Consider the following 25,178-nt stretch of genomic DNA (forward strand, 5'->3'; position numbering starts at 1 on the left):
TTGCTGCCAGCCGCTACTTTAAGCATGGCTCCGTGCAGATGCTCGCTTTTCGACAGTGCTTAGTCTCGACCAGACAGCGCGCTGTCGGAGAATTTCATGTGTAGGCTCAATTTTGGCCTAGGTTGCATCCTGGACCACCGAAACCTTTGCTTTGACTTGGAGTGAAGCCGGGGGATCGAGAACAATACCAACGTTGGTATCGAGCGGCCCACAGGACTCCAGATCCAGATAAAAAAAATCGTTTGAGAAGCAACAGGGCAACCGGGCTGTCGTGTCTGCCATAAGATAGCGATACAATTCAGGAGTAACGGCCCCATGCTGATTCGGGGAAGTCAGCCATGTAGCAACACTGGAAGAGCTGACATGTGCCAGTACTTCATGGACCCCTGTTGTATGCGCCTCTCACGTGTTGTAAGATAGGCCTTGTGATGTAAGGAAAAAATCGCATAAAACCCTGCCCCTTTGGATTCTGTCGAGCTCCGAATGCGCGTCATTGCAGCGATGGGAAAGCCGTTGGCTGGAAAGACGATGGCAATCCGGAGTCAAGGTACCGAACAGGTAACAGATGTAAATCTCCCCGGCCCTACGCATATCGCTAAGCCCACCATATCAATAATTCCCCTCATTATCAGCGGCCAGCTATCACTAAGGCACAGACGCAAGCACGCAATGTGTGCATGCACCTTGCGCCCATCCACCAATCCATGTGCGTGCTCACAACTTCGCCCTCAACGAAGCAGCGCGCACGTTTTGCGCCTCGATCATGCGGTAAAATATTGTACCGTCATACAGCATTGCGGCTGAGGTGCCGTCACGTAGACAAGCTAACAGAGACTGAACGAAGACTCGATCGCAATAAAAAAGGAGGAGGAGATGCCTGAAACTTTGACCCTAGGGTATATTACTGTGGTAACGCGGCGCTGAAGCAAAAGTGGCAATGTTGGCGGCGGATGCTACGCGATCATGTACTGCAGCCTTCGGGACGGACGGTTCGCGCACTTACTCGTGGCGCTATTTCTTCACGCGTTGGTGCTTATGCTAAGAGAGAATAAAAATGTAACCTCATCTTATTGGCTTACTTGCCACATTATTGGATGAAAATGGCTTGTTTTGGTGCTACGACCGTGTAGCCGAGGTGGAGGCTTCGCCCCGAGCCATGTCGTCTCCACTCTTTCATAATGTCCGTCTAGAACAGTAGAGGAGCCCAGATGAATATATTACGCGACTGATATAGTTGTACCGGAGATTGCCGGTTCGCTTTTTAACGCAATATGCTCGCTAAGAAAGACCTTTGCTCAAAACATTACTTGGTGATAGCGACACATAGATGTAGATCGGAAGATACATGTCGGAAAGACTTTTAAATCGGAAAGCCACTTCGCGACAGGCGCGCCGGCAAGCCGGGGGAGCCGTCCACGGGTGGTGACACGGGAGACATGGTATGTGGAGAAACGCCCGGAACATATGTGGGAACCGCACACCCATGCGTGCATATCGAGCGCCCAACATCGAGAACGCCAAGACATCATCCCACCAAAGATAATCATGACTTGTGGAACCTGCAGAAAGGGAAAGATGCGATGCCCTAGAGAGGGGAAAGAACTAGAAAACTTCGACGTGGCGTGGTGTAAGCAGCTATTCAGTGGTTCGCGGTCTTGCTGCGTGCATGCCATCTGGATGGAGGCGAAGCATTACCAGGTGATTTGCCAACAGGCGTGCTTATAGCGCAAGACCACAGCCGTCACCACTCCAGCGGTAAAGGCTTAGCATTTCGCGGCGGTGTTGTTGTGCCACATGCTCGTCGACGCCGCGACCACGCACTTGTTGTAATGCTGAGCGCATGACTTTCCGAAAATTCCGCTACAATATGCTGTTAGCATAATCGTTTCAACTGGATGAGAGAAAACATCCGAGACAAAGGGAGCTTACTTACCTGATATTCTGTGTTGAGAGTGACGATGCAGGCTTCATGCGCCCTAACGATAACTTCACATGCTCTTACAATGTTCGGGTTTGCTTCTCCTTGCAATTTGTCGGCGATAAGAAGTAAAAGGAAGCTTCCCTGCAGAAGGTATATGCCGAAGAAGAATGGCATGAAACTCAGGTCGGGGTCATATTCCAGAATTTCGTTCAGTGCTTCAGCAGCGGAAACTGCGTGACCCGTTGCATTCACAAAACTTTGCGAAGATATCCAGAGGTCATTGTCATCTAGGAGTGAGATGGGATCCCATTTTCCGTTCAAGAGGATGTGTAGCGTATGCATCAGATGCGTACCATAGGCCTCTACAATCTTAGCATGCATCAAAGACTCTTGCGCCCTTGATATACTGGAAGCAACCGACCTAGCAGACGGTGTACCGGGGTGCACTGGCTCGAGAGTTTCCGCATTTGCCTCGTTGACGGCGCGATTCCGAAGCTCTTGTAAGGACTGTCCATATAAGACTAGTTGTCGACTGATCTCGCGAGCGTGCTCGTCCCAATCAGTCTTTGTGCCAAATCTTGGGTGATTTCTTGCGTAGTTCAGATCGACGATCTCTCCGAGTATAGTCATCAGAGGAAGGAAAAATCCGAAAATGGAGTGCCCGGTGCACTCAAAGGGAGGACCTCTTCGGCGAAGTGTGGAATCTGGCAACGGTTGAGCGGAGTCCACGAAGAAATCGCCAGCTTGCCATACGTTATCGTCAAGAGGCTGCAAAAGGCCAGCGCATTCTACATCTAGCAACGAGAGAGGTCGGTTGTAACAAAGGGCGAGGTGACTAGGCATGGCTCAGTGTCTGCGTAGCTTGCTGTGCGAAATAAACAGACACGGGACTTACCGGTCGACGGTGTACAGGAGCCACCATATGCGTCGGCGCTCTTCACGTTGCTCTTCGGTAAAATCCACAGGGCTACTAGGACAATTCGGGTGTCCACCCATATGTTCCATGTCGAGCTCTCCTTGGGCATCGTCATCATTTGCCTCGGGTGGAGGTGTCACAGGCACTTCCTTGCCGAGCTTGAGTTCCCTGGCGAGTGACCATGCAGCGTTCCACCATCGTAGGGAAGCGGCCTTGTACTCGCTAGCCGAAATTACAATGGCTAGATGCATGTATGTTGCCACATCGTCGAGGCCTCCGGGTGCTCCCGCTAGTCACCGAAGTTAGTTGAAGATGTCAAGTGCGTGTTGTACATAAATATGAACACTTACGTAGGCCGATTTCGGAGTCTTGGGCTGGCATACCAAAGCCGCCCATTGTTACGCCATTGACCAGTCCGCTGTCAGCGAAGCTTGCGGCATTTGGATCTATGTCGCCATGCGTCTGGTGCACGAGAGGCTTGAGAAGGCTAATGGTTAGGTTGATGAGCTTCTCTGATAGCTGGCTCCTGGCTGATGGTGAGGAGGACAGATATGGTGACTCGCTGGTCAGACACCCGATCCACAGCATACTAGCCAAAAGTGCCGGGCTGCACATGCGTGGGTTGTGTGATCGTAGAAACGAACGCTTTCGGAACACGTAACCGAGCACATAAGGGGAGACAGGTTGCATAAACGCGGAGGAAGAGCTTTGGAAGTACAGCTCCAAGAGATCGCATGCTAGCGATACCGGCATGATACTTGCGAGATGTGGTACCAGTGGTTGCAGAACTGGATACCTCAATTGTTGAGAAGGATTATGTTGCGGTGCACCTGAGTACATAGTGGTCGATGGGGAGGGCAGCATCCACCCCGGAGATCCTGGAACCGGGGATTGGCTAATGTAACCAATATTAGCGGCTTCGTCAGATAGTCGAAACGGATTGGGTGGCGCTTGAGCATGTGCACTCTGCGGACTCATCATGCTATACGGGCTTCCAGAGTACTCCATGCCGTGAGATGGGACGATTGGATGCATACCACTCCGCATTATTGGGTGAGGAGAATGGTACGTAAGGTTACGATGATAGTCGTCCATCGATGTATATTCTGGGCCAGCGCTGTGCATCGCTAGTCCCTGGGTTTGTATCCGTGGCGGTTGCATGGGATGCATAGGATGCATGCCGTCTACCAGTTGGTGGTGAGAGTCATGTTCAGCAATAGTATCGACGGCGCTCATGCTCATTGTTCTGCTCTGGTAGGATGGGTTCGGTTCCATTTCTCTTCCCATTGTCATGCTAGCTGAGCGGCTTGGTAGATCCGGAAGTGGCCGCTGTCCTTCTGGCAGTCGCGGACTACTGTTTGGAAGAGATTCGGCCGTCTTGCTCTGTGATTGAGGAGATCCAGCGGTGGAGTCTTCTGATGGTTGGCTGCCTTTGCCGGCTGCAGCAGCTTGTTGTTGCGCAATGTCTTTCCTTGACGCCTTTCCGCGCTTCTTTCGTTCGCGAATATATTCACACGTCAGACCAAATTCTAGGGTAATGTTAGCTTTTCTGTCATGCAAGGTCACACGTGGATGACAAAGGACGACAAGCGGGTTTGACCCAGCCTCGGGCGGCCGGCCCCTCCAGGTTCAACAACAAGAGCTGATGTAACGAAAGAGCCAACCGAATGCATTCCGAGATGAAGTCTTGGGCCTCTCCTCGATAGAACTTGATAAACGTACCTATACAATGCGCGCAGCTGCCCCTGTTAGTACCAAAGCTCATGCTAAAGTTCCCAGCGGGAAATACTAACCTTTGTCGTCCGTCACATTTAGTCCTCAATTGGTTACATTGGTCGCAAGCTCGGCTGATTCTACGTCGTACTGGTCCCGAGGTGGCACTGCTGCGACTCGACCGCTCGTGGAGCATGTCGCGTTGGTTGCGCGGCGCTATTGGACCAGTGGCGTACGGCAAGCGATGAGTCTTGACAATCGCCTTGCCATTCGGCAATACATGTCGATTTTGATGATATTGTAGTGCCGCGTATTGAGATGTATGGGCGAGAGCTTCGAGTGGAGATGGCCCTAAATGCTGGGAAGCAAGATGGTGGTGATGTTGCTGGTGATCGACCATGTTCGGCGCGGGGAGATGACTGAATCCCGACGGATACTGGTGCAGACTTGTCGACATCATGGCTGTGACTGGTGGAATTTGGATCGGATGCCCGCGGTCGTCGTCTCCACCGCAGAACACTCTTTCAACAGCAGATACAGAAGCTCAACAGCGGCAGAGGAGTCGCAACTGAAGCGAGGGCCTTGGGAAAATGTGTCAGGCGGTGGCAAAAGGCAAGGTTGGCACGTCGAAGATGCTCAACACTGGGATGGAGATATGTCGTCGAAGATGTCAAAAAGTTATGCAGGTCAGTTGTCCAACGGTCTTCTTTTGACCACTGCGGTGCACCAGGGTACCCATATAGCTGGCGGCAGCTGCTGTCTTCGCCTCGACACTGGATCTTAGTGGATGTCCGCGGGGTATAGCACAGAGGGTGGCCCAATACCGGAAGGGCAGACATGGGGAGACAGTCCTGCCTCCGGGTCGAGCTGCATCGTGCGTCAGGACAGTCTCTGGACCACATGCTGCAAACGAGATGGGCAGCAGGCCCTGCAGGTTCGTGCGTGCGCAGGAGTCGAGGTGCCTTCCGTTCCCCCCAGTCACCATTTCACCCCCTGCGCGACCCGGGATGCTGCAGCACACCCAAGCATACCACGTTGAGCACAGTCCACGAAGCCGCTGGATCGTCAGTGCCATGAGCTTGAACGGACGCACCGCAAGCTGCTCGCCGCAAGTCGAACCGCAATCAAAAACGATATTGGCTGATCGGTGCCATCCTAGCCCTATATCCGGCCCACGTTAAGATTGGCGCCGTACCGATGCCGGCTCACAAGTATCTTTTTGTACCCCAACGTCCAGGGCCTACCACACAACCCTGCTGCCCGTTCGGCGTTGCTGAGCGATCACAGAACCCTGCTTGATTGGCGACCGCCGCCCGCTACTAGCAGCTGACAACACGGGTGACGGGACCTGAATCCACCCGCCATCATACAGTACACAACTTTACGCGACTAGCCAGGCATGTCGAGTCCCTGATGCGTTAACCTGGCTTTTGACACTCAGCATGTCACGCTGTTGGCCGCTACACTGGCCGTCATATCCAACCCGGGTGCATAACGGCTAACCACAATGGCCTGCCTTCCGTTGTCCGCCTGTGACGATCCGCAGCCAGCCCATACTTTACCAGATGTTCAGCCGGGTGGCATGAATTATGCTGTAATTATCTGGTCTTCGGAATTCCGAAACACATCGATCCTGAAACTGGCTGATCAGTTTGGTACCAAACATCAATCGGCTACCCCAGAAACAATCGCTTGCGTCAATCCCAGATCTGGACGACCCTCACATATTAAATGTCCCAATATGAAGCTCGTTAATTCGTGTTACGAAATCCTACTGACGTGTGTGTGGACTATTGTCTATAAAACACGATGTTATGATAGTCAATCCATAATACCAGGCTACAGCATGAAAGGAGGCAGGTCAGCGGACCTAGAAAGGCGATTGGCGCCGACGCCAGCGCAGAGGACTGTGTTGTGTGCGATGTATGAAAGGATTGTCCCTATCATTTTTACAACGGACAGCTTGCTCCGCACTCCCAGAAAGATGGTCAGCGATCATGGTCGACCAGCGCAAGATGCTCGGTTCGCTGCCTTGTTGTGGGCCTCGATCGAATCGATAGCGCAAAGCCACCTACGCCTCTAGATTCGAGGCCGTTAACCGATCTCAACCGTCAAAAGCAAAGTCGCGCTGCAGCCGACATCTGCGTTCCTCAAGGGCTAGCCACTTGCGTCTTTTGCTCGTTACAACGTTCCGACAGGTCAATCCAACTCTCTATCGTTGTTACAGAATATTCAGCAGTCTTTTGCAGAGGAGCTTCAAATGTGCCGAATACACCGCGGTCGGTGATGAGATTGTTGTCAACCCTAGTCAATGAGCGATAAGCTAATTGAATGATGAGACATTAGGACATCTCTCTACGATTACGCATAGGGGAGGAATGGGCATGCTCGGGTTAACAGTTGCCAAGAATATTAGCACGGTGCAAGCCAGGGTTCGGAGCGTTGATCTCGAGCTCCACATGCGGGAGACTCCGCGACAACACGCGGCTCGAGGACCAAGAAGAGCACCTGAATCCTCAATAGGTCCATCCCGACTTTCTGCTCCTGGCTTTTCAGCGCCTGTAAGATGGGTGTTTTATGACGTGGGAATGGCTCACGATGCTTTAGGCGCCACCGCATCGCACGATGTACGTTTTAGTCTTCCTCGCCGCGAGATGTCGTGGCGTGGACGCAGGCGCCTGGTCTCGAGTCTGTTAGGTATGCACTGCAACTGAAAATGTGGAGGCGCGACAGGGCTGCGCGTCTAGCAGCGGCAGTAGTTTGTCATGAATATGTCTTAAGTATGTACTGCATTAATTGTGAGCCAATGGCAATTTTGGAATAATGGTCGGTGTCTGGAATTGTTTTTGCCTATTCCAGCTCGTTTCAAGCAACTCATCGTGTTTGAACCATCATCTCACTCAGCGAAACTAATGTTTGAGCAGTACGACCGAATATGACGGCTCATTAGATCACTCCAGGGACTGTGGACGCTGCCCGGGTGCCGATTGACGCAGACCCGAAGTGGAGAGTGAGCCCGACTGACAGCTTGTCGGGGCCATTGCCTTGCACCGACTCCTGATCAATACCACATTAAAAGCTCCTTTGGATAGGTCGTTCGGTGGACCCGGGAAGGCTGTGCAAGGAGCTAAGGCTGTGGGGCGGGATTGACATTAATAGCTCTCTTAAGATCATGGGGAAAGCCCCGAATTGCTGGAAGACACTGAGCTCCTGAATATGTACAGTCTCACGTGTCGTGAGAGAATTGCATTGATGCAGAAGAGCCTATGTACACTGCACTGCTGAGACGACGTACTTGGTATTTAGCTCCAGGGGCTGCATTGCCCTTGCAGTATGCTTCATCATCGTCTCTCGTGTCAGGCGTGACGTGTTGGTGGAGAAGAGCCGGAACAGGAATGATGAGTCGGTCGAATACACAATGTCAACTGCAAAGTCCAAGCTAGCGCGGCGATATTGCGAGCTCGAACCACAGCTTAATGTATCAGTAACATCGCTGTTGACAGTGGATGGAGACGTCGCTGAGCATTGTATCGGCACTTGCTAGGCAGCGCCAGCTGCCGTGGATCATGCGAGTTTGGCTACACAAGGGAGACGCGCTCATGACTGTCCACGGCTCGTCAGGCCCGACTCAAACTTGGTTCGGTGAATATCCACAAATTGCTCGTGCAGTGATGAGTGCCGTTATGTGGATTGACATGTGGATCTATGCAGACGGAAGGAGGCATAAGGACAAGATGTGCATATGTGGTCCTCCAGGGCGCAACGCAGAGTGAGCTGACTTGCGTGTCCTTATTTTAGCTTGAGGCCTCAGACCTATATGCGGCGAGAACGATGGACGAGCGTATTTTCAGAGGCGCTGGGTAGACGCAAAGGTGGATCGAAAGCAGCCTTCTTCGGAAGCCCTGCCCAAACAACCCGTCCGCACTTGTGGCACATACAGCGAGAGATGGGGCCAAGCGCGCGCACTCAGATAGCGATCCCTTACGCCCCTTCATGAGACGGGTCCCAAATGCAACGGTCTAGATTTATATACAGGTCAGAAGCCATAGTGGACATGCTTGAGCAGTCTGGATAGTAAGATGTATGAAGAGAAAGGAAGTGTCATCCAGTGCGGCCTTGTGTCCGCCTTCGGATTGCCATGTGACCTGTGAGTTATACCCATTCTCGCGTATGGATTACAAAATCAAGGTGATCCGTGCCATCGAGCTCAACACGCGTGTGTCGAGGAGGAGTGCACGAGACTGGCGACCAATAGCAACAGTGCGAATTTTGCGTTGGTAGTTTCGATGCTTCACTGCGAGAACCCGCAAGCAATATAAAAGTACCATACTTCAGAGATGATCCTAATGCAGCTCTCAATGCGCAATTTCAAGTCGCTGGCAGCATCGAGACTGCCTTTGTTGCTTGCGGGAAGCTGCTTGGGCTGGCCTGGTTTTGGGGACAAGGATTGCCAACCTCATTCAACCTAGGCCGCCATTTGGGTGTTGGCAATCTCTGCCCAGTGACAAAGTCTGGTACCGATGTAGCTATCGGGTGGACCCAACTCCAGGGCTTGTGTGGTGTACGGCAAGGAACGAACAGCCCGGTCTGTGCCTAGAAACGTACATTGCCACATCCTTGGATGAGCGTTTCATCAACAGCTACCGAGATTCGACTACAGTGCTAATCGTTATGCGAATAGGAGTTGTTCTGAATGGTGTAGTTGTCTGCAAGATGTGAAGGATGTTGCACGTGCAAAAAAAAACAGATTGCCAAGCCATCTGCGCTAGCGTGCCGGATACGTCATAGGTTGCCCGCCCGCCTCAAAAATTGACTATCCCATCAAGACGGCAACGACGATTTGGTGGCGCACTATAATCAGCGTACATTTCAATTAATCTATTCACGAGGTCACACCACTGCTCCACTCGCCATCATGTCGCTGGAGAAGATCACTACTATCTCGCCCATTACCAACAAGCCAGTCCTAACTCGCAACGGTCTCTCCGATGCGGATCTCCAGACCATACCGGAGACGGCTGTCAAAGCCTTCGAATCTTTCAGACGCACATCGCTTTCTGATAGACAGAAGATCGTCAAGAAAGCCTTGAAGCTGCTTGATGAGCGTCAGGATGCCTTGGGCAAGGAAATCACTGAGCAGATGGGTCGGCCCATTGCATACACGCCAAAAGAGGTCACAACGGCTGTCATGCGTGGCGAGTACTTGCTAAAGATAAGCGAAGAAACACTCAAAGATACGGCAGGCGAGCCAGAGAAGGGCTTCAAGCGATACATCAAGAAGGTTCCACTTGGGCCAGTCTTGATTCTCTTCCCATGGAACGTGCGTATGGCCAACGGCTGGACTACTTGCTTACATACTAAAATCACATGCAGTACCCGTACTTGACACTCGTCAACTCGCTTGTGCCGGCTCTGCTTTCTGGCAACTCGGTGATCTTGAAGCCTTCTCCGCAGACGCCTACCAGTGCCGAGCAGATTCAACAAATCTTCAAGGAAGCCGGACTGCCTGATGGTGTGCTTCAAATATTTCATAGTGGGTCCATCACTCAGATTGAGGCCATAGCTCGATCGCCGCACATTCAATTGGTCTGCTTTACTGGATCGGTAGCCAATGGCCTGGCCGTTCAGAATGCGGCGAACGACCGAGTCCCTCTCCGCATTGGTCTTGAATTGGGTGGCAAGGATCCCGCATATGTACGTGCAGACGTGGATATCAAATGGGCCGCGGAGGAGATCGTGGATGGCTCTGTCTTCAACTCAGGCCAAAGCTGCTGTAGCGTGGAGCGCGTGTACGTCGACGAGAAAATACACGATGAGTTCGTATCGGCTGTCCAGGATGTCCTCAAAGGTTACAAGCTTGGCGATCCTCTCGATAAGGATACGAACATCGGTCCCGTGGTCTCCAAGCGCTCCGTCGAGACTATCCAGTCCCATATCAAGGATGCTCTGGACAAGGGAGCCAAGAACGCCACGCCAGACAACGATACGTTCAAGAACCCGCCCGCCGATGGCAATTACGTAGCTCCCACTCTTCTGACTGGTGTCACGCATGACATGGCAGTCATGACTGAAGAAACGTTCGGTCCAGTCATCCCAGTGATGAAGGTCAAGAACGACGAGGAGGCGATCAAACTAATGAACGACAGCCAATTTGGCTTGACGGCCAGCATCTGGACCAAGGATGTCGGCAAGGGTCACGAGCTGATTGACGATGTCGAGGCAGGTACCGTCTTTGTCAATCGCTGCGACTATCCAGCACCAGTAAGTTAGCCACTATAATATCGATGAGGACATTACTGATTAGGAATAGGATCTGGCGTGGGTTGGATGGAAGGACTCTGGACGAGGACAGACTTTGAGCAAATTTGGGTTCGACCAGTTCGTCAAGCTCAAGAGCTACCACGTCAAGGACTATCCGAAATAGATAGTGTCGTACAAGACAGGTCAGTACGACTCGTAATATGACGGTCATTGAACAGGTTTCTCCTTGCAAAGATGTTCACTTCGTATTTGTCGAGCCATGCATGGACCGGAGGGAATTTGCTGCAGTACAAAGGTACGCCTGACTTGGCGTGTTCAGATGTGTACTACGAATCCGTGCAACATCATCACGACATGTCGATCGTTCATTCGCAGACGTGAAACATGCTACCTCGCGATATGAGACCCGAAATAGGCACTTGCTGGTACCTGAACCAGAAATGCGCGCTGCAAGCTCTGCAAGGTCTGTGGTACAAGACGCGAGGATGCCGCGAGTCCGTTTTCGGTAATACGTGTTTCGAAGTTCAACGTCACGTACTCACTTTCGTACTCGTCGTTTTGTTCTCGAAGTATTTAACAAGCACAACGTCTCCTGACGATGGTTTCTGGTGCTTTGAAAAGGCCGCTGACCAGAGGCTGTCGCTTTGTTCTTCAACGTCTTCCTCTTTCAAGCAAGGCCCGTTTATACAGTACGCATTCCAGCGCAATCGGCTCGACGTTCCGCACCGCAAATTTGGGTGGATGGAATGCCATTACGGACAATGAAAGGCAACTGCAAGGGATGAGCCAGCCATACGCCACGCGGTATTCTCAGGAACAACTTCGCAAGGAGAGTCGCTTAGGAAACGGTTTCGTCTTGCCCGGACCTTTATTAGTTTGCATTGCCCGGACTCCCTACCCGCCAGTCACCACCTTCATGCCCACCCAACTTTGTGGTCTTGCACTCCCACTTGTTTCGGTCATTTTGCTCTGTTAGCGTTGTTCCTTTCACGCCGTTGTCTTGCGCGTGATTCGTGCGTTGTGTATGTTGGGAAAGAATCATTCTCGCTATTTGCTTCACATATATTGTTTTACATTCATTTCCATCGTCGCTCCAACGAAACCTTGTTCTCAACACTCTCTCAACCAACCACATACCACCTCCATACGCCTCTAATCATGGTCTTCAACACATTCATCATGAAGGTCCGACGGACACTGCTCTGCTGCAACGAGCACAAGCAACTGGACATCGTAAGTATCACACGCCCCATTCAACCACCCTCCAAACCCACTCCTAACCTCCCTAGGGCTCCCCTACCAACGTCCGCAAAGTCTCCATCTCCTCGGCCCTCCCCAACCTCACCGACTCCCAACGCAAATTCCTCCGCGAAAAAGCCTCCAGCGACACCATCCGCCTACTCAGTATCCCCCACACCTCACCGCCCTCGCCCACAGGATCACATACCCCAACACACTCCACGCCCCGGACATCCCACGAACCCTCGTCCCCCCTGCTAAACGCCGCCTCCAAAGACCTGCCCAGCATCCTCCCAACACCGCCCCGCCACAAGCACGCCGACTCCTCTCCGCCCGCCGCGCGCATGCCGGGCATGAAACACACGTCCCGCTCCCGCTCTCCCGCGCGCAGACTCAGTTTCAGCAGCGCGAGCAGCCAGACGACGGAGCATTCCGCGCTGTTCGACCGCCTGCCGCCGCGCGGGCGCGAGAGCATGATGACGCTGAATCTCGAGTTTGCGTGGGAGGCTGGGGTCGAGACGCCGCGGACGATGAGCTTGAGCGAGGGGTTTCGCGAGGTCAAGACTGTTGGGGGCGCGGAGCGCACGGCGGTTGGACAGCGTGGAGTGCGGGGGGAGGAATTTGGCAAGGGCGGGGATGGGGCTAGTGATAGCGAGGAGGAGTTTGGGGTGGGCGAGAGGAGTCCGTTTGTGAAGATTTGAGTGTGGCGCGGCTGGTGGATATATGATTTTGTACTTGTACGGGATAGAGTAGGGATCAAGGATAAAGAGATTATAGGAGTTGTTTGGGCTTGTATTACTGCCAATTTCGGGGCTGCACACATAGAATCAAAAGCTGTTGGGTTATACCATCATGCATTCCTTGGGTTGCGTGACTTCAAGTCATCTAAATTTATATCATACCATCTACATCTGCTGTTTAGATCAAGGTGGCCCAGTTGCTGTAATGACTTTCGCTATTCTCACGCCAGTCGTCAGGTCAAAAACATCACAAGACAAGGCAAATAGTGTAGCTTAGTAAGATATGCTGCGTAAATGCTAGGTATATCAATGTGCACATCCATGATAGTGCACAGTAAACTACGTGTCGGTTCCCAAAAATCCAGCTTAAAGGCTCTCACAAAGAGTGCCATGAAGCATGCGCCTGCCCTGCCCGTGACGCTAAGGGGTATCTTTGCACTAAATTCCCACCATAACTCCATAAAATGCTGAGAAAATGTACACGCTTTTGACTTCGGTTGCGTCGCACTGGCGTAACGGATAGTGATGTGTGCAGTGTCACATCAAGTTAACACGTTCGCTTCCTCACGCGTCCCGAGGTTGATGCAATCAGGGCTTCTAGTCCGAATCGCCATCAGCATCAGGAGTTTTCGAGCTCCTCTTCTTGTTCTTCCCGCCCGTGGGCCTACCGCGTGCCTTTTTTGGTGTGTTGCCGAGGCTCATGTTGCTCTTCCTCTTGCGGCCACGTCCACTGGTTGGGAAAGGGGTCGTGACATCACCTTCATCTGGAGTCTCGTAGCCGGCCCCAAGATCGTCGTCTTCTCCGTCCTCGCCGATCTGGGCTTCCCGATCTACGTCCAGGATGTCGGCAAAATCGTAGCATGCCTTGATCATGGTCTCGCGACTGTCGAGTGCATGCATAACAGGTAAGAGACTCTCCCAGAGTTCCTTACCAGATACAAAATTGTTGCGTTGCGCGGGTTTGATGTAATCTTTCTGCGGAATACCGCCCTTGGTCTTCTGCACATTGTAGCAGCGGCGGATGAAGGCTCGTGTCTCCCATACCATCCTCAGGATCATACAAGCTGCCGTGATCTGACGTAGACGAGTGTCGTTGATTGTAGGCTGTTCGAGTTGTGACATGGTAATCGGTGCTTGGAACCCAGCGGCATCTCCCAATCCCAAGTGCTGCTGGAAGTCTCCATGCCCGGATTGTTGCTGCACATTGACAAAACGCTTGGGCATCTCCGTCTCTATTGCCAATGCCACAGTGGGTCCGGTATTTTTGAGCACGATAGCTTCCAAAGCACTCAAACACATGGCCACTTCTTCAAGAGTTGCCAAGTCGATAAGGGCCAGGTTCTCAAGACAGAAGCGAGCGAACAGTACTGATGAAGGCGGTTCACCACTCGCATCAAGCTTGGCAAAGTTGAAGTCCACCTGCTTGCAGAGGTTGTTGATAAACTTCTTGAAAGTGACTTTCTTTCCACTCTTCAATGCCTCGAAGAGCTTGCCGAGCTTAGCACCGTAAGTGGCCTCGCGCATTCCGTGAGAGTCACCAAAGACGTCCACCTGATAATCATAAGCCATGCGTACCGACTGCATGTACTCTTTCTCTAGATATGACTCCTGCTTCTCGTGGATTCGCTTGTGTTCAACTGAAGCCGTCTGTGATATGATGTCGATGGGAGAAGTGCCCAGAGCAACAAGCGCAGCGCCACATTCTTTGGGATGGACTAAACCTTGGCGACTGATGCTGGCAATGACAAAGGTCGCCGAAACCCCCAGGTCATTGTTGTACTTGAGTGCAGTGTCCACAAAGTTCTGCAAGAACCTCTGAGCTATATGAAGGGTCGCACTGTCGTTTTCGTTGGCGACGAATGACGTCTCTAGTCGTGCGTTGCCAGTCACAGCTCCTTTGCCAACGGCAATTTCTGCGCCCGATTCTGACCGACGCTCTGCGAAAGTGAAGTACTCTCTGAATGAAACCAGGGCTGCCTGTCGCAAGAGATCGTTGTCGCCATTGATGAAGACAAGCTTGAAGACTTTCTCGATCTCGGCGCGCATGAAGAGGCTCGGTGAACCTTGACATATGTCCCCCACACTCTTCAAAGCTTGTACACGTACACTCATATCCCAAGCTTGCGATGTGAATGGTCGGACTGTGTTGAGCAAAAGAAGGGAAACGGCAGTCTTGGAATCTCCCGAGAGCTTGATTGTCTGTGCAACCCGGTTTTTGCGTGCTTGTTCTTTAAGGGTCTCTCGGAAGACCTCTATGTTCTTGTCGAAGCTGCAGACTTTGCCGAACGTTCCAAGCAGTATTGCGTACGACTGGATTTTCTTCTGGTTCTTGGTCGCTTCTTCCTTCGTGCATTCTGAAAGTGGCCGCAATTGACAAATGACGGACAAGATGAGGGTGCAGAGCTTTTTCAGACCTTGATCAGCCATTGGCGTCAAGGCCCACAAGCAGTGAGCAATGTCAACAAGCGTTTCTCGACTTTCAGGCTTTTGGACTGCCAAAGTTGCCAGCTTTGATACGTTGCTCATTAGGCTTGCGCGTACTTCTTCCGCAAAAGTCACCTGTAGGGTGCTCAGGGTCGTAAATACATAGCGGAAAATGATGACTGTTGGCCGCACAAGGGCGAGGTCCTCCGTGGTAGTGAGTACTTTTATGTACAATTTGAGCAGTTGCAGCTGATCAACGGTAAATAGGCTGGGTTCGACTTTGGCAAATATGCTCAACGCTGTCATGATACGTGCCTGCGATTGCGTGTCGGAGCCGGTTTCGGGGCTGATGATTTGATCGACCATGTCTGCAACGAGTTCTTTGCAGATCTCAATGTTTGCGGATCCGGGTGATAGCGCGTGCGCAAAAAGCTTTTCGAAAGCTTCCACGGTCTTTGGAGTAGCATGGATATGCTGGACAGTGTTGATGATGAGCAAAGATCGCTTAGAGCGTTCTAATTTAAGCTGGCTCTCATCCAGTCTCGCATTCGGCTTATTGTGCACCAGTATGATCTCTTCAAGTACGTTGCGCGCAAGCTCGGAGATTGTCTTCTCGTCGTCCTGGGAAGGTAGGAGCAGGGCAGCAATAATTCTCAGTTTGTCATCCATAGAGGACGGACCGTTATAGATGTCCTTCAAAAGCTTGATTGCCTTCTTCTTCGGTCCATTCGAAGGGTCGTTGGCCAATTGCAGAATGCTAGACAGGAAGTGTTGCTGAAGCGAGGGTTGATGCTCCAGGCAGGTCGATACCAGCGAAAGTGTAGACTCCCGGACCATAGGCGATGTATCGGAGAAGGCTGATATCATATCCTTGACGTTCCTCTCCGTGAAGACACGAGGGTCTTTGTGAATAAGCTGTTCCAGACCCGTCATTCCTCGAGAGCGAAGCTTGGATGAGTTCTTGTCGAGTGTCTTTTCCAGCATCAACGCCACGATATAGGGGACATACTTGCAGACGTTATTCTGCATGGTTATAATTCCGGCCGCAAGTTTGCTCTGGACTTCAGATATGGATTGAAATTTGCTAAGAATATGTTAGCAAAGAAGAAGAACAAGTAGCAGTTATTATTTACGTACAACTTCTGAGAAAGCCACTTGTGATCCATGATCATGAGGTCCAGACGCTCACGAAGTTGCGCGACAGCGAGAGGGCGAGCATCAGCATCACCCGCATCGGCTGGAAAGGCTCGTAGGAATGCAGCTAGCCACAAAGTGACATGGCAACCACTGACGGACTGCAGACGCGGATCATCCTGACTTGAATGCAAATCAAGGTAGTCGGGTAACGATTCGATCACCATCCGATAAGGGCCGTCGAAAGCGAGTAGGTCTAGGTCGTTAACTCCTTCTTTGGCGTTATCGCTCATCGCCTCGTCAAGGAGTCGGTCTAATTTGGAAGAGATGTTGGACTGGGAGACATCTAGCTTCTCGCGCTTCAGCTTCTTCAGTCGATGCTTGAAATCGAGGATCCCACAGCCTATGCGGGACATGACTGAGAGGGCCATATCCTTGTCGTTAACGGTTGTCTTTGCCGTCTGCTCGGCTTGTAGCAACGCGTTCATCTTTCTCATTACCTGCTCCAGAAGCAACTCTGCACCGGGCCATTCGGGTGAGCCAAGAACATTACAAAAGTCCTCAATGAATAGATCAAGAAGATTGCGAAAAGGCTTATCGCTAGTCTTGGATACATTGGATGCCCGGTCGACGAGAAACGCGGCGATTGTGTACGCTATGGTTTTCGCTCTTTTGAAAAGAAGCTGCGCAGTCTGAGCTGGGGCATCGTTGCGCTTCTTCCTCTTCTTCGTACTGCTGGTTCCTGGATCATAATCGCTCGCGTCCTCATCGGAAGAATTCTCGTTGTTGTTCGAGGCAGCAGTCTTGGTCTGCGACTCTCTGTTCGTTGCAGCTACCTGAACAAAGCGCATGAATAGCGCAGAAATGGTCATGATGGGCACGTCTCTCGCTGACTTGAACTGCCGCGCGCTGGCCTTCTTGTCAGGCAGCTTTTCCAGATTGCTCAGAACACCGTTTAGGATAGAGTTCTGCTGTTCCGCATGTCGAGCAAAAATCTCGGCCAGAACGTCCACAGCCTTTTGACGAAACTGCTCAAATTTCTGAATCGTGAAGATAGAGTCCTTTTCAGAGTCGCTGTTCTGTTCCATGACAAGCTCTAATGCCAGATATTCCAGACCATTGAGTGCCCTGTCGGAGAGATTGTACTTGCCAATCAGCATCGCACATCGAGACATGACGCTCCCGCAAAGCCGGAGAACAGTCTGCAGCTCTCTCTTTTGGCCGGTGGCGGAGATGAAGACATCTTCTGTGGAGCCAGAACGACGAGCTTGAAGGATAGGGACGATGCAGGCATCCTTGATGAATTTGATGAGGTCGATGATGGTATCAATCATCTCTTCGCGTCGCATGCGGTAATCGTCACGACCTTCGATCATGGTGTCCAGAATCATCTTAGCGGCCTTGAGTGCGAACTTGGCTGCCTCTATGCTGTCGGACCATTCGATGGTCTCTTCTGCTTGCTTGAACAGATCATTTTTGATAGTTGAAGTAACGCCAGGCTGCAAAAGGGATTGAATGTCCATGACCATGTCTACAGGCAAGGCGGAGAAGCGGCCGAGGTTGATGATATTGGACATCTTGTCGGAGAGATTGTCCATTGCTCTGGATCGCATGACTGTGAAATCAGCGTCGAGCGTTGACACGGTCCGGAAGCTGTCTGATCCTTCAAGGTCGTCCTTGTCATCAGTCAACGATGCAACGAGATCCCGAAGCTCTTCAATCTTTCGGTCGGCAATCTCCCGCTCGTGTGGTTTGAGAGCCGCAAGGCCTCGGTCGGTCTGTTCTTGCCTCTTCTGCGGCAAGCTTGGCGTGGCGTCGACGACGTCGTCGTAGCGTTGGTACTCTTCACGGCGACCACTGATGGGCTTGACCACTACAGCCGGACCAGGTCGAGGTGGCGTGCTATTTGGAACAGAGGAAAGAGCGCTGGAGGGAAACGGAAGGTGGCCGGTTTGTGCGTGTGCGGTGCCATTAGGCGTTTCGACCTGAGGAAGCGAGGGCGTCCTCGTCTGGGAAGGGGTCGCAGCTGGCCGTGCTGGAGTTGCGAGCTGGCGTGGCTCAGGCGGGAGGACTCCGTTTGCTGGCTTTGTCAGTAGGGTAGCAAAGACGGCGGACAAAGAGACGTACGCGTGAAGCTCACGTCCGTCTGCCGCAGGAGCATGCTCGCAAAGGGGCTAAGAGCCGGTGTATCGCTCGCAGCAGTTCCATTGTGTTCTTTGGCGGGGCTGTCTGGAGGGGGCGTTGCGAGTTGTGGCATTGGCTTGAAGTTGCTGTACTTTGTCAGTCTCCGCGGTCAGTGTGGAAGGGGCCGGGCTCTACTATTCGGGGAGCTTGTCGCGATGCAATAAACGCTGGAGCTGGCGGAGCGTGTCGTGCAGGTGCTGTGCGGTGGTTTGGCCCTTGATTTCGTCGTTCAATATGCCCACTGCTCGCTTCGCAGCGTTGTGTTGGTCTGGAGTGAGGGTTGAGGGCGGCGTGGGCGGTTCGGCTGCGGGAAAGGGAATGACTTCTGTGGGCAGTTAGGCTACTACTCTGAGGCAAGTGATAGAGCGCAGCGTGGGCGCTCGTCTGCAGGTGAAGGCGGGCCACTGACCGGGCGAGAATGGGATGATGGAGACAAACGGCGAGTACATGGCCGCTTCATCCACCGTGGGCGGCGGCCGGTATGCCAGACCCCCTCCATTGGCATTGTGCCAGTTGCTGCCATTTGCGTGTCCAGCCATGGTGGCCGCCGGGAGCGTGCAGCGCTGGCGGGGCGGATGTGGACGTGTGTGCTGCTGGGGGATGCGATGAGGTTTGCCCGGGATGGGGTTGAGGGCTCACTATGGCGGCCGGGACTGGCGCATGGTCGCAGGTTGTAGGCCCCGCGAATGTAGGTAACGCGCTCTTCGGATAGGCAGCTCCTTCCCCGTTGTAGTACAGTGAATGCGATACGTTTGGCTTCACGTACTGGCTGCATGGCACAATTCTGACGCGTCTGACCGCCTTCCGCTTGCATCTAGCGCCGCAGCCGCGGGAGTGCCTGCTCTCCGCAACCCGAAAGTTCGCGATTCCCTGTCACTTTTTTTCTGAACCCAGCCAGCTTACCTTCACATCACACGGCGACAATCAAATCTCCCACCATGTCCGCAATCGGCTCCCTCATCTTCTGCAACGACTGCGGCAACCTGCTCGACGGCAGCGCTGGGAAGAAAAATGTGACCTTGACGTGCGCCATCTGTGGTGCTACATGCAAAGGTGCGCCCTCTCAGAGTGGTCGCATAGACATGTACTAATCTGATGTGCATACAGACACGTCCTCCAAAACCGTCGTCACGCACTCCAAGCCCACAGCCTTTCCATCCTCCTTGCGCACAAAGCGATCTGAAGTGCAGGCCATCAACGACGACGATGTGCAGACGAGCGTCGTCATTCGGCAGACATGCGAAAAGTGCGGTCGCGAGGAAGTTCGCTACTACACGCAGCAGCTGCGGAGCGCAGACGAAGGCACCACTGTCTTCTACGAGTGCGATTGCGGTCACAAGTACGTTGGCCTCGGCACATACACCATCAGACTTCTGCTAAAACTATTCTACAGGTGGAATACGAACAACTGAAGGGGAGATAGGAGGACTTCTATTGAAACCAAAACGCCGTGTACATGCGATTGTCCTTCAACCTTAGGCCGCGATTGCCTGCGCCTGTGGCACAATGGCATACTCCACCTCGCCGTTCTTCTCGAACTCGGCCATGTCAAGCGCAACAATCACGCTATCCCGTACCACCTGCTCCGGGTCATTCAAGAACTTTTTGAGCGTCTCTTCAACACCCTCCTCGTCTCCTAGACTTCCAAGTGCTTCTGCGGCCTCGTGTCGAACCATGCTCGCCTCCTTTGTGTTGCTCAGTGCCTCCGTCAGGCTGGGAATCGATGCGGGATGCGATAGTTGACCGAAGACGAATGCGATTTCGTGGCGGAACAGGGCAGATGGATCGCCGAAGCCACGGGCAAGCGCATGCACAGCCGGAACAGCCGTTGGCAGATCAGGCGGTGAGGAGAGATCGCGGAGCGCGAACATGGCCCGGTAGCGCTGGAAGAGGGGCAGAGTTGTGTCGAGGAGCGTCTTCTCAAGGGCTGGGATAGAGGGCGCTTCGTTGCTCTCGGGCATTGGCGGTGCAGGATCAACGGAGGTGAAGTCGCTGTGCTTTGTGAGCCCGGCATCCAGATATCACCTGTAGTTTTGAAGCATACCTCTTCTTCAGCTTCTCCGTGCCCTTCTGCAGCCCATGCTCCCACTCGATGCGATCGACGGCAATGTCGCACGTCTCCCGTACAACATCCACCTCGTTCGCGTCATCCCTCATCTTCTTCAGTAGCTCCAGGCTGCCTTTATCGCTCAAGGCGCCCAGTGCTTCAGCAGCTTCATGTCTGCACATGGAATCCTCATCCTTGTCCTCTAGCACACCGCGCAGAGGCGCAATGGCTGCGTCATGCCCTGACTGGCCCAGACAGTAAGCCAACTCATGCTTGAGCAGAGCGGATGGGGAGCTGAATGCTGCAGCAATGGCCTCGATCGCAGGCACGGTCTGCTCGGTGGGTGGTTGGAGGGAAGCAAGGTGCTTCAGCGAGAAGAGGGCGCGAAAACGGCGCGCAAGAGGCTCCGACTCGGAGGTGACGATCTTGCGAAGGGTGGGGACCTGAGTGTCCTGCTCGGTGACTGCCATTTTGGTGATAGAAAAAATTTGAGGTTTGTGACTTCACGGCTGCACAATGGATGACCCGGACTCTTGCCTGAACTTTTTTGGCGCGGGGATTAGTGGGGTGCTGATCTAATCTAATCAGATTGAATCCTGCGCTAACCGCATACTCTCTGACTCACACGTGAATGCGTGACGGCGTACCAGCCACTTCCGTCAAGGGTCCAGGCTTGCGTAACAACAATGACTCCGCGACCTCGACTTCTTTGATGCTCGAGCGCTCAAAGACGGCCCACTTTAACAAAGCCGGCCCACTGCACATGGTGAGGGGCGCCCTATGCCACGTCCACCTTCACCTTCACCGCCTCGACCCACTTGGAGGGTTCCCCTGCAGCACTACGCCTAGAACGCTTATCCTTTCGTACCTGCATCTACCAAACCAATCGACGCACCACTCTCCACGAACCTGCGTTCCTCTGCGAACCACAACAACATGGCGTTCCTCCGCGACGTTTCCGACCGCTTTTGGAACTATGTGAGCCCGCGCAAAACACAACAACGGCGAGACAAGGAGTTCAAGGTCCCCGCTGTTCCAATCAGACCCACGCCGCTGAAGAAGCAGGTCGCGACACCAGAGTCGCGCGACATGAGCCCAAAGTCGCGCGTCAAGGTCTGGACCGTACGCACCCCGAGTCCGCAGAGCGAGTTCGACGGCAACATGGATATCGACCAGACGCTGCTGCCGCCGTCGCCCCCTGCCTCGACAAAACAGATGGACGATCTCGAGGGCGACACAATGGTCGCTTCCCCGGGTGCCGAAAACACAAAGGCAGCGTCATCGGACGATGAGGTGGATGCAAATGAGGATACGATACTTGTCGAGGACGGAAACTACATGGGCCAGTCCATCGATGTCGACAAGGAGAGGGAGAGGCGAGAGAACCAAGGCCGTCAGCTCCGAGCTGCTGGCTGGTCTGAGGACGCCGTATTCCTGTTCCAAAAGCTGGGGATGCGCGGCTTCGAACCACTGCTGCCAATCGAGTGGATCGATGACCTCGAGACGCTACCAGAGGATCTCTTCACTGCAAGGGTAGATAAGGCTTTCTTGCGCCCCGCACACGGCAGTGGCTTCCGTGGTGAGTACTCGGTATCAAACGGCACGCCTGTGCAAAGCTAATGAACCAACAGCCCAACAAGCGCTCAGCAACCTCTTTGATCTTGGCGGCCGTGTCCGCGATGCGAAAGTCACCAAGGCGCAGAAGCGCAGACCAGAATACCACGTCAAGCGCGCCGTGCAAAAATACACCACCTGGGCTATCAAAGACGGCGGGGTTGACCAACTCTGGCCTGAACTGCCACTTTTCAAGACAGTCACATGGCCCAAGAAAGTCCACTCCAGCGTCGGTGAGCGCATGATGCTACAGAAACTCGGCGATCTCTACAACCAATGGCACCATGCCCTCGGCATCGATCAAGCCGAAGAGCGCGGGGACATGGTCGTGCCCGAGGTCCCTACTCTCTACGGAGTGACCGCGTCGCACACCGTCATGGCTTTCGTCAGCTATGCGCCTCCGACAGAAGAGCAAGAGCAGCCGCAGCTCAGGCTGATCGCCATGTTCAACTTCAAGCACGAAGGTTACGACGTCTGGCACGCTCTCGCCATGGCCATCTTCGTCACGCACTGCCGCAACCGCATGATGCAGCTCAAGGAGATGATTCCCGAGCCGGACCTCCTGACAGAGACGGACCCAGACCTATGAGCATTTTGAGAATCTCACGTAGACACAACGATGAATGGATACGATGAAGAATGAGCATGATGAAGGATGGACACGACAAACGACATAATGAAGAGGAGGAATAACACGAGAGGCACGACACGATTATTTGACGATTCGAAGAGAGCACGGAGTTGCGTAATTTTGCGATTATACCCACGATACCCACAGAATGCTTCACTGCCTTGCGCTTCGGTAGGGTTCAGATTGTAGCGATGGCCTTTTTTCCTTTGTTTTTGAGATGGTGGGCGAGGATGGACAGTGCCTTGCGCTGCTGCTATTGATAGAGAAGATCAAGGCGATAGGTTGAGTCGCATGAAACGCATAGTTGGCTGAATCAAATCAAATGAATCAAGTGAATTCGTAATAAATAAAATTCGCAATGCGAGACTTGCACATTCCTCAAATCTTTCGAGACTAATCAGCTACAACGGACACCCACTTTACTTATTACTCGATCTACCGCGCGCAATCATCTCCTCCATCCACAACGACCACGAACGTTCTCTAGCTACTCCAATCTCTCATTCCTTCTCCCTCTTCCTACTGGTTAAATCTACCTTGTCTCCAGCGTTCATCTCCGCCTCCGATCCAACTCGAAACGTCGTCTCCTCCAGCTCGTATTGATGTACACTACCCCAAAGCCCACATTAATGTTCAATTTTCTCGCTAGCCCCAGAATTCTCACAACCCAATACTCCTTCCACACCTCCTCCCAAGCCTTTCGCGCTTGCCCGTCGTCAGCCAGAGCACGCCATCCTTGTGGATTTTCACAGCAGCCGTTTACAGTCACGCTCATTCTGGCCGCTGCGCGTGATTGGGGTGGCAGTCCTGCAGACACCGGTAGCATGAGCACGGTACGTCTAGTGACTTACAAACACGTGTGCAGAGTCAGGGCTGCTCGTTCAAAGCCCGAGTGGGCGGGTATCTCTTACGGTCATCGCTCGACGATAGTGAAAAGGTATCGTTTTGGACGTATCTCTTTGGCGCATTGAGACGGTGACTCGCCATTTCAGCAAATATGGTGTTCTTGTGAGGGCTTATGTTATAACTGACACGTCCTTACTGAATCTAACGAAAGTAGACTATAGTTGATACTCAATTACAACGAATGACTATCCACCTCAAGGGATCTGGAGGCACACAGGACCCCATGTGCATATGACACCTGCGCCTAAACAACTCACACACACACCTTCCCCCTAAAAAAGAATGCGCAAAAAAGATGCAAAAGAAAACCCCGCTTTCGCAGGCGCGAAGAAACATCTTAATTTTCTTCTATTAAACATTGCCTGACCCCAATCTTTACTCCTCCATCCAGCCTCTTTCACTTCTCCTCCTAGGCTAATGGCCACCTGAGGAGAGCTTTGAGAAGTATTCGAACCCCGGCCTAGCTAAACCTCAATACCCGCTGTGGGGTGAGAGGGTAGATCCACGGTAAGCCGTGAATCTGAGCCATTGGGTGTTTGATGTTTGTTCGATGGGATGATGGGGAATTAGAGGGGATATATAGTATAGTCTGTGGTGAGTTTGGGGGATATCAGTTTTGTAGTGTTTTGTGCGCCGCGTGCAAAATGGGCTTTGGTGGAATGTTGCAGAAGTGAAAGAGTTCTTTTTTCTTCGACTGCCATAATTCTCAGACGCATTTTAAAAGACTCATACAGATCCGACTACTCTACCAAGCCACAAGCTCCACCCCCCATACAACTCCTCTCCTCCAGTCACTCCCTCTCTTAACCCAATAGCGCCGCCGCCTTCCAAATCTGCCACCCCGCCAACCCCGACCCCACCGCATACAACGTACTCCTAATAAAACTCTTCTCATGATCCGCAATAGCCACATACGCCACATCATACGCCGCCCTGACCGCAAACCATGCCGCAACAAACGTCGTCAGACCCGTGGCATCTCCATCGACCACCGCGCGCCCCAAACCCGTGACAGTGCTGCGCTCCGCCATGATCGACGCCAGAATCGCCACAGCGAATAAGGGCATTTGCTCGATGTTGTTGGATTGCGCGTTCTCGGCGCGTTGATATTTTTGGAAGCTGGGTTGGGAGTTAGATTGAGTGATGGCTTGGGGGGTTGAGGGACGTACACGGCATCTGGCACCTTGCCCTTCACGGAATCAGGCGAGAGAGAAGCTTTGGGATTGGCATTGTTGACTTTGTAGCCTGATGCTGTGAGGATGGATTGGGCGTAGATGTGCGGGGCGATGGAGAAGATGTAGTAGGCTGGGATGGCGAGGAGGTGGTAGTTTGTTGAGGAAGTGGACATGGTTGCTGGTTGTTATGTTTATTATAGAAGGTGAGTGAGGTTGTGCTGTTGAATTGGATGATGATAGTGCAGAGTTGCAGATTATGTATGACAACGATGG

The 25,178-nt window shown here is 52.8% G+C and overlaps 11 protein-coding genes across 11 annotated transcripts; 5 read left to right on the top strand and 6 right to left on the bottom strand.

Moving 5' to 3' along the window:
- Positions 1-1,719: 1,719 nt before the first annotated feature.
- Positions 1,720-5,007, bottom strand: SNOG_08740 (hypothetical protein; the record flags this gene model as incomplete). Its single annotated transcript, XM_001798996.1, has 6 exons — positions 1,720-1,860; positions 1,934-2,756; positions 2,817-3,126; positions 3,188-4,366; positions 4,560-4,576; positions 4,631-5,007. The coding sequence occupies 6 exons, from the start codon at positions 5,005-5,007 to the stop codon at positions 1,720-1,722; spliced, it is 2,847 nt and encodes a 948-aa protein (XP_001799048.1).
- A 1,050-nt stretch (positions 5,008-6,057) lies between these two features.
- SNOG_08741 (hypothetical protein) lies at positions 6,058-6,479 on the top strand (the record flags this gene model as incomplete). The annotated part of the gene is made up of 2 exons (XM_001798997.1): positions 6,058-6,246; positions 6,396-6,479. 2 exons carry the CDS (start codon positions 6,058-6,060, stop codon positions 6,477-6,479), a joined length of 273 nt encoding a protein of 90 aa, XP_001799049.1.
- A 2,986-nt stretch (positions 6,480-9,465) lies between these two features.
- Positions 9,466-10,974, top strand: SNOG_08742 (hypothetical protein; the record flags this gene model as incomplete). The annotated part of the gene is made up of 3 exons (XM_001798998.1): positions 9,466-9,870; positions 9,924-10,811; positions 10,861-10,974. The coding sequence occupies 3 exons, from the start codon at positions 9,466-9,468 to the stop codon at positions 10,972-10,974; spliced, it is 1,407 nt and encodes a 468-aa protein (XP_001799050.1).
- A 995-nt stretch (positions 10,975-11,969) lies between these two features.
- On the top strand, positions 11,970-12,751 carry SNOG_08743 (hypothetical protein; the record flags this gene model as incomplete). Its single annotated transcript, XM_001798999.1, has 2 exons — positions 11,970-12,044; positions 12,101-12,751. The coding sequence occupies 2 exons, from the start codon at positions 11,970-11,972 to the stop codon at positions 12,749-12,751; spliced, it is 726 nt and encodes a 241-aa protein (XP_001799051.1).
- A 636-nt stretch (positions 12,752-13,387) lies between these two features.
- Positions 13,388-19,071, bottom strand: SNOG_08744 (hypothetical protein; the record flags this gene model as incomplete). The annotated part of the gene is made up of 5 exons (XM_001799000.1): positions 13,388-16,237; positions 16,348-18,221; positions 18,476-18,618; positions 18,668-18,857; positions 18,942-19,071. The coding sequence occupies 5 exons, from the start codon at positions 19,069-19,071 to the stop codon at positions 13,388-13,390; spliced, it is 5,187 nt and encodes a 1,728-aa protein (XP_001799052.1).
- Positions 19,072-19,462: 391 nt separating this feature from the next.
- Positions 19,463-20,232, top strand: SNOG_08745 (hypothetical protein). Its single transcript, XM_001799001.1, has 4 exons — positions 19,463-19,585; positions 19,715-19,783; positions 19,837-19,871; positions 19,926-20,232. The coding sequence occupies exons 1-4, from the start codon at positions 19,578-19,580 to the stop codon at positions 20,009-20,011; spliced, it is 198 nt and encodes a 65-aa protein (XP_001799053.1). The 5' UTR covers positions 19,463-19,577; the 3' UTR covers positions 20,012-20,232.
- Positions 19,943-21,049, bottom strand: SNOG_08746 (hypothetical protein; the record flags this gene model as incomplete). The annotated part of the gene is made up of 2 exons (XM_001799002.1): positions 19,943-20,524; positions 20,577-21,049. 2 exons carry the CDS (start codon positions 21,047-21,049, stop codon positions 20,008-20,010), a joined length of 990 nt encoding a protein of 329 aa, XP_001799054.1. The 3' UTR covers positions 19,943-20,007.
- A 33-nt stretch (positions 21,050-21,082) lies between these two features.
- SNOG_08747 (hypothetical protein) lies at positions 21,083-21,344 on the bottom strand (the record flags this gene model as incomplete). Its single annotated transcript, XM_001799003.1, has 2 exons — positions 21,083-21,149; positions 21,205-21,344. The coding sequence occupies 2 exons, from the start codon at positions 21,342-21,344 to the stop codon at positions 21,083-21,085; spliced, it is 207 nt and encodes a 68-aa protein (XP_001799055.1).
- SNOG_08748 (hypothetical protein) lies at positions 21,211-22,782 on the top strand (the record flags this gene model as incomplete). The annotated part of the gene is made up of 3 exons (XM_001799004.1): positions 21,211-21,345; positions 21,429-22,158; positions 22,211-22,782. The coding sequence occupies 3 exons, from the start codon at positions 21,211-21,213 to the stop codon at positions 22,780-22,782; spliced, it is 1,437 nt and encodes a 478-aa protein (XP_001799056.1).
- Positions 22,783-23,324: 542 nt separating this feature from the next.
- SNOG_08749 (hypothetical protein) lies at positions 23,325-23,811 on the bottom strand (the record flags this gene model as incomplete). Its single annotated transcript, XM_001799005.1, has 3 exons — positions 23,325-23,417; positions 23,489-23,631; positions 23,736-23,811. 3 exons carry the CDS (start codon positions 23,809-23,811, stop codon positions 23,325-23,327), a joined length of 312 nt encoding a protein of 103 aa, XP_001799057.1.
- A 722-nt stretch (positions 23,812-24,533) lies between these two features.
- SNOG_08750 (hypothetical protein) lies at positions 24,534-25,078 on the bottom strand (the record flags this gene model as incomplete). The annotated part of the gene is made up of 2 exons (XM_001799006.1): positions 24,534-24,849; positions 24,900-25,078. The coding sequence occupies 2 exons, from the start codon at positions 25,076-25,078 to the stop codon at positions 24,534-24,536; spliced, it is 495 nt and encodes a 164-aa protein (XP_001799058.1).
- Positions 25,079-25,178: the final 100 nt, after the last annotated feature.

This window comes from Parastagonospora nodorum (assembly GCF_000146915.1).
Source record: "Parastagonospora nodorum SN15 chromosome Unknown scaffold_13, whole genome shotgun sequence".
In the NCBI taxonomy this organism is placed as follows: domain Eukaryota; kingdom Fungi; phylum Ascomycota; class Dothideomycetes; order Pleosporales; family Phaeosphaeriaceae; genus Parastagonospora; species Parastagonospora nodorum.

Excerpts from the sequence above, each read along its gene's own strand:
- SNOG_08745 (XM_001799001.1), top strand. Across the intron at positions 19,784-19,836 it reads GCAGACATGCGAAAAGTGCG|ACCACTGTCTTCTACGAGTG; the intron begins GTCGCGAGGAAG and ends GCAGACGAAGGC. Across the intron at positions 19,872-19,925 it reads GAGTGCGATTGCGGTCACAA|GTGGAATACGAACAACTGAA; the intron begins GTACGTTGGCCT and ends ACTATTCTACAG.